This window comes from Chenopodium album, chromosome 9 (assembly GCF_948465745.1).
Source record: "Chenopodium album chromosome 9, dcCheAlbu1.1, whole genome shotgun sequence".
Lineage (NCBI taxonomy): Eukaryota > Viridiplantae > Streptophyta > Magnoliopsida > Caryophyllales > Amaranthaceae > Chenopodium > Chenopodium album.
The window spans coordinates 32,023,063-32,030,683 of record NC_137842.1 but is presented as its reverse complement, the minus strand read 5'-3'; the positions used below and the strand labels follow the sequence as shown (position 1 = coordinate 32,030,683).

The window sequence follows — 7,621 nt, the reverse complement described above, 5'->3', positions numbered from 1 at the left end:
TTATTCCTTTAAGTTGGCATATATATCAAATATAGCTATTGCCAATACAATTAAAATCCAATATAAATCATTGTAATACTCAAAAAGAAAATGTAACCGAATTAATAAAACAAAAAAGAAATCCTTCCTATATTTATATATTTTTTACATTTTACATTATATACATATATATTTATTAATATATTTATTTCAATTGCACAATTTAGCACTATATACTAACAGTGGTATCAAGAGCTAGTACGATCAAGAAGGCTCTAGAATAATTTCCGCATAGTTAGAAATATTTCATAAAATATCATATAATCTACAAAAAAAAATGGCATTTACAAGCACAATAAACAAACAACAAGTTCCATTATTCGATGGTAGCAATTACGAATATTGGAGCATTCGGATGAAGACCGTCTTACGTGCTTTTGGCGTATGGGAAGTTGTTGAATCTGGCATACCAACAACTAAACCAAATGAAGAAGAATCTACTGTAGGAGGAGTTGATTGGCAAAAAAGGATGCGGAAGCATTAGCCAAAATTCACCTCGCTACTACAGACTCGATTTTTCCTCGAATAATGAATGCTACCTCAGCAAAACAAGCATGGGATACCTTGCAAAGAGAATTTCAAGGGACTGAGAGGATGAGAATTGTCAAATTACAATCTCTTCAACTTGAGTTTGATAATTTGAAGATGAAAAAAGATGAAAGCATAAAAGATTACTCTGCAAGAGTAATAGAAATCATGAATCAGTTAAAAGCCATGGGTGAAGATATAAATGATCGACGAGTTGTGCAAAAGATGTTATTAACTTTATCAAAAAAGTTTAATCTTGTTGCACAGATAATTGAAGAGTCAAAAGATATCACAACATTATCTCTTGCGGATTTTCTTGGTTCTCTACAAATACATGAACAAAGAATGAATATTAGAGATGATGAAACAACTTCAGAAGGCCCGGAGGGAGCTTTCCAATCAAGGCATAATCCCTCATCATCAAAACCTCATAATAATCCAAGAGGGGATTTCAAGCATCAGAATCTAAACAACAATAGAGAGAGAAATTAACAAGGTAAATTTCCTCCGTGCAATATTTGTAAGAAAACAAATCATGAAGAAAAGAATTATTGGCACAAGGGAAAACCACAATGTAATTATTGCAAGAAATTTGGTCATACTTAAAATGTTTGCAGGTTTAAGAAGCAACAAGCAAGCGTTTCAGAAACAGTTGATGAAGAAAGCTATCTATTCTATGCTAATCAAAGTAATACTATTAAAAAAGACGATTGGCTTATAGAGATAGTGGATGCACAAATCATATGACAAAGCAATTTGATATTTTCACCAACATTGACAAATCTGTTAAAATCCCTATCAGAATGGGTAATGGATCAATGGTGAAGTCTGAAGGTAAAGGCACGGTCGCTGTCCAGACAAAACAAGGGACAAGGGACAAGGTTCATTAAAGATGTTCTTTATGTCCCCGGCTTAAATCAAAATTTGCTAAGTGTTCCTCAAATGGTTCAAAATGGATATTCAATCCATTTCAAGGATGAGTCATGCGCAATATTGGATCCACAAAAAAATAAAATTGCTAATGTTAAAATGCAACATAAATGTTTTCCTTTAAATTGGCAATATGAAGGAAAAGAGAAGGCAATGCAAGCTCAAGGAGACGAAGCTACATGGCTATGGCACAAACGCTTTGGTCATAGTAACTTTCAAAATTGAAAACTTCTTTCACAAAAAAATATGGTGAAAGGTATACCAATTATGTCAGATATAATTGGTGTTTGTAGTGGTTGTCAACTGGGAAAAATGACAAGACAACCATTTCCAAAGGGACTTGCACGAAGAGCGACAAAGAAATTATAACTCGTACATACAGATGTATGTGGTCCAATGAAAACTCCTTCGCTTGATGACAGCAGGTATTTCATATTATTTACTGATGATTATTCTCGAATGACATGGGTATATTTCATGAAAGATCGTTCACAGGTTTTTCAAATATTTAATAAATTCAAGAATTATGTTGAGAAAGAAAGTTCTGCAGTAATAATGAATCTTAGAAGCGATGGCACAGAGTATACCTCATCGGAATTCAACAAATTTTGTGATGATGAAGGTATACATCATCAACTCACTGTTCCATACACACCACAACAGAATGGTGTGACTGAAAGAAAGAACAGAACAGTTATGGAGATGGCAAGATCAATGCTCAAGGATAAGGCAATGCCTAACAAGTTTTGGGCAGAAGTAGTCTAAACATCCGTGCATCTACAAAACCGACTTTCAATAAAAGAAATCGAAGGTCAAACACCAATTGAAGCATGGTCTGGATATAAACCATCTGTAAGTCATTTAAGGGTATTTGGATGCATATGTTATGTTCATATACCTGATCAAAAGCGTCACAAACTTGATGATAAAGCTGTAAAAGGAATTTTCCTTGGCTATAGCTCTCAGTCTAAAGGATATAGAGTATATAACCCATATACTCATAAAATACAAGTTAGCAGGGATGTAATCTTTGACGAAGGTGCATCATGGAATTGGGAGGAAAATGACATTGATAAAAGATATGTGACGATACCATTAGTAGAACAACAACAACAACAACAACAATCCACACCAAAAATATCAATTCCAAATAATCAGACGGGTCAACACTTGCAGGAGGAGATCGGCAATAATGAGCCTAATTCTCATGGTTTTGGGTATGGTAGCTCTATAGAATCACCTCCAAGAAGGACTTGCAGAATCTCTGAAATATATGAGACTACTGAAAGAATCCCAGATCTTGATCTAGAACAATGTGAATTATGTTGTCTTACTACTCACGAGCCAGTAAATTATGAGCAAGCTTCTCAATATGAAGAATGGAGAGCTGCTATGAAAGAAGAAATTCACATGATTGAGAAAAATCAAACATGGGAATTGCAAGATAAACCACCTAACAAAGATGTCATTGGTGTAAAGTGGATATTCAAAACAAAACTCAATCCAAATGGCTCAATTCAGAAGCATAATGCCAGGTTGGTAGTAAAAGGGTATTCACAACAATTCGGCATCGATTATAATGAGACATTTGCTCCAGTGTCAAGACAAGATACAGTTAGAGTAATTCTTGCTCTAACCGCGCAGAGAAAATGGAAAATTTATCAACTTGATGTCAAGTCAGCTTTTTTAAATGGATTTCTCGAGGAAGAAATTTATATTGAACAACCTCCAGGTTTTGTAGTGAAAGGTAAAGAAGATAAAGTACTGAGCCTAAAGAAAGCTTTATATGGGCTCAAGCAAGCTCCACGAGCATGGTATAGTCGAATTGATGGTTACTTTATTCAACAAGGATTCAAGAGGAGTCCAAATGAAGCAACATTATACATAAAATATGATGGGATCAATGTCATAATCTTATCACTTTATGTGGATGATCTAATCATTACTGGAAATAATCCAACAATGATAGAAGCATTTAAGCAAGACATGATGAAGCAATTCGAAATGACAGATCTCGGTCTAATGAATTATTTTCTTGGCATGGAGATTGAGCAAACAGAAGGTGGGATTTTCATAAGTCAAAAGAAATATGCTGAAAATATCTTAAGAAAGTTTAAGATGGAAAATTGCAAACCGGTGTCCACCCCTTTAGCTTAGAATGAAAAATTAAGCAAGGAAGATGATTCCGAAGATACTGATATTAAACAATATAGAAGCATAATTGGAAGTCTATTATATTTAACAGCTACAAGACCAGATATGATGTATGCAGTAAGCATGCTAGCTAGGTTTATGCAAAAACCAAGCCAGAAACACTTACATGCAATCAAGAGAGTTCTTCGTTATTTAAAAGGAACCTCATATTATGGAATATGGTACAAGCCCATTAAAAATTCTGAACTAGTTGGATATTCAGATAGTGATTGGGCTGGATCTGTAGATGATATGAAAAGCACATCAGGATATGTATTTTCACTTGGAAATGGAGTATTTTCTTGGCTAAGCCAGAAGCAAGATATTGTGGCTCAATCAACTGCAGAAGCTTAGTATATTGCAGTATGTGCAGCAGCAAATCAAGCAATTTGGCTAAGAAGAATATTAGCTGAAATGGGTGAAGTTCAAAAACAGGCTACAAAAATATTTTGCGATAGTAAATCTGCTATTGCTATTGCTAAGAATCCAGTGCTGCATCGAAAGACTAAACATATAAAAATAAAATATCACTTTGTCCGTGAAGTTGAAAGTGCAGGGAAGATTAGCTTAATTCATTGTGCCTCAGAAGAACAAATTGCTGATATATTCACAAAAGCTCTTTCAAAAACAACTTTCGAGCACTTGAGAGAAAAACTTGGTGTTAAAAGGAAGTTCTTCAAGGAGGAGTGTTAAAATGTGAAGGCCTTCCTTATTTTACTCACCTTTATTTCCTTATTCAACTCACCCTTATAACAAATATAATTATAGCTATGTATGTTGTAATGATAAGATTTACTGTTATTCCTTTAAGTTGGCATATATATCAAATATAGCTAATGCTAATACAATTAAAATCCTATATAAATCATTGTAATACTCAAAAAGAAAATGTAACCGAATTAATAAAACAAAAAAGAAATCCTTCCTATATTTATATATTTTTTACATTTTACATTATATACATATATATTTATTAATATATTTATTTCAATTGCACAATTTAGCACTATATACTAACACTAAGCCTCGCCCTTCTACGGGTAGGGGTAGGGGTAGGTGGATTCCACCTCCGTGGCCACCAGACGAGTTGGTATTCTGTCGTGCAAAGCACATTTCTCACCGTCCACTTGCTGGCGTAGTCGATGGCACGCTTTGCCATCATGGATCCGAAGCTGGAGATTTGATTCCCCGGCTATACAACATTATCACGAGGGATCCTGTCACTAACTCCTTATGGGAGTCTCCTGGTTTAGGAGATTTCTATTCAGCGGTCATAGGATTTTGCAGCCCCCGGGGTTGTGGTTCGACAATTGTTTGTGCGTTGTTGGAGTATTTTTGGGATACTACCAACACTTTTCAATTTACTATGGTGAAGATGACAGTGATCCCTCAAGATTTTTGCATGATCAGCGGCTTACGTTTCACCGAGTGGGCCGTACGACAGATTCATGACCTCACTTGGGGGGGCAACTGAGGTAGCAGATTTGTTAGGTCCGGTCGTTCACCATATCAAGACTCGGCCAGTGCCTCGAGGTGGTCCTAAGAGCAGGTGATCAGAGTTGGCTTCTGTTCTTGCCCATGGCTTTGACATTGCTAAGACGACACCTGAGCAGCGAGTGCAGATCTTTATCTTGATTCTCATTTTCAGGACTCTTTCTCATGATAGGAGTTCACGTGCGCTCGTTTGCTATCTTCCTTCTCTGGTCAGGATCGGCGAGATAGGATCCTATAGTTGGGCTAGCATTGGATATGCTAATTTACTCTCCTTTACGGTTTATGGAGAGTCGTAGAGGTGACGATTTTTATTCTTCTTGTCTTGTTTTAACCAGTTTAACTCATGTGTTTAGAGATTACATTTTATTGCAGTTGTGGTGCTATGAGTACTTTTTGGGATTAGCCCCTTGACGGCGTCGTGGAGTGGTCAATGATTTCCCTGTTGGAGCCAGCTAGCGTGACCGAGGCGAGTCACGAGTGGAATCCGTATCTGCGCTGCGCACGCTGCTGCGTTGAGACACCACTTCTGTTGGTGTAAGAATTGATCTTGCAGCTTGTTATTCTCTACCTTCATGTTATTGTTCGGCATTCATTGCAACTTTTTATGATTTTCAGGTTGCTGTTGAGATCCAGTATAGGCCTTGGACTGGGATGACTAATCTTCCCAAGGCCTTGGAGCTTTCGGCGTGGCGTACTATTTTTGTTGGTAGTGCACGCTTTGTTTGGTATCTTAGGGAGCGCGTTGTTCGTCAGCACAGCGCTGATCGCTTTGTGGTGCCTTTGCCTCCACCGAAGTCGATGCTGGAATCACGTTTGCTTGGGGCGTTGATGAAAAAGGGGGAGCGCTACACATTTCCTTGGCAGGAGCTTGTGCGTATGGAGGGCGATTATTCACAAGACTTGCTTCCTTCTTTGGCTTTTCCGCCCCATCTTCCCGAGGTATGATTTCCTTTGAGAATTTTGTCGCTAGTCTCTGTTTAAACCGTTATATAACCTTATTATTCGATCTTGTTTTCAGACGACTACTCGTTGTAGGGGAAGGTTGAAGTCCCACCTTAATCATGCACTATTGATTTTTAATACCACTTGTTACTGATTTTTCTTTGTTCTCAGCCTACGCATGATCGGGGGTGGAAGTAGGTTGTTGGGAATACTAACCCTAACCAAATTAGAAATTTATAATACCTAAACTTACACTAAACTAGTTAGTGGCAAGTAAAGGGTCGAACCCAAAAGGACTAAGTGTATTAATTTGTGCCAATTAGACTACTAGGAAAGGTCGTGAGATAGAGAGAGGTTAAACTAAACACCACTAAGAACAAACAACTAAAACTAGGGAAAGTTGAATCCAAACACATAAATGTATTAAACAACATCATACAAATAGATGAAAATGACCTTGATTAGGAACATCAACACATTTAACTCACTCTCGCACAATTAAGCATGTTAATTATCCTACTAAACTAATTCACTCTCGTGCAACTAGCCTAGCAAAGGTATGGAAGAATTTAGGGCTCTCAACCATTTCACTCTCGCACAATTGAATGAAAGCACAATTAAGAGCATAGAATCGATTAGCTAGAAAGATTCTAATCCATAGAAGTATCACCCATACACAATAATCAAGAAACAATTTCATACTAATCACAATCAATCATTCAATTCATTAATATAACCTTCATCCAATTCCCTAGAACAAAACCTAAGCTAACATAATGAAGAAAGACATGGGAAACAAGGTAAAATAAGAATAAAAACAAGATTAAACAAACAAACTAATTAATCTATTCAAATCAACAAACAAAAAGCAAAAAAACTAAGAATTAAGCAAAGAAATAAAGATGAGAGAAAGTTAGAAAATGCTCATTGAATAGATGAGAAAAAGTTCCACAAAGTTTCTTCTTCAACCTCTCAAAAACTCCATGGAAATCCAAGCTTTCTCTCTCTACACAACTCCTAAACTAACCCTAAGAGAGAGAAAAAATAAAATAGGCTAAACTAATCTAATCTATCTAAAATAAAAATGTTGATTGAAAGTTCTAGAAAATAACCCCAAAGGGGTATTTATAATACAAGTTAAATAAAAATAATATAAAAGAAAATAAAAAGAAATAAAACTAAATAAAACAATTAAAATACTAAACTAAAAACCAAAAAAAAAAAAAACAAAACTACTATAAAATAAAATAAAAGGAAATGAAAAGGAAAAAGAAAAACCCCAAAACCCCACTAAAATTCCCACCCAAACCCACGAAACATTAGACCCCCAAACTTCTTCTTCCCTTTCAATCTTGGCTGCTTTCATTCACCATGTCAGAAGCAAACAATCATCCTCACCGTTCATCAACACTATCATCATCTAGCATCACCAAAATCTCGGCCTTTCGATTAATCGAAGGAATCGTGGCCGTCCAATTTTCATTAAAATCACGTG

General features: G+C 36.1%; 1 protein-coding gene across 1 annotated transcript; it reads left to right on the top strand.

Moving 5' to 3' along the window:
- The first annotated feature begins 567 nt into the window (after nucleotides 1-567).
- On the top strand, nucleotides 568-1,314 carry LOC145557590 (uncharacterized). Its single transcript, XM_081618761.1, has 2 exons — nucleotides 568-971; nucleotides 1,185-1,314. Exons 1-2 carry the CDS (start codon nucleotides 568-570, stop codon nucleotides 1,312-1,314), a joined length of 534 nt encoding a protein of 177 aa, XP_081474887.1.
- Nucleotides 1,315-7,621: the final 6,307 nt, after the last annotated feature.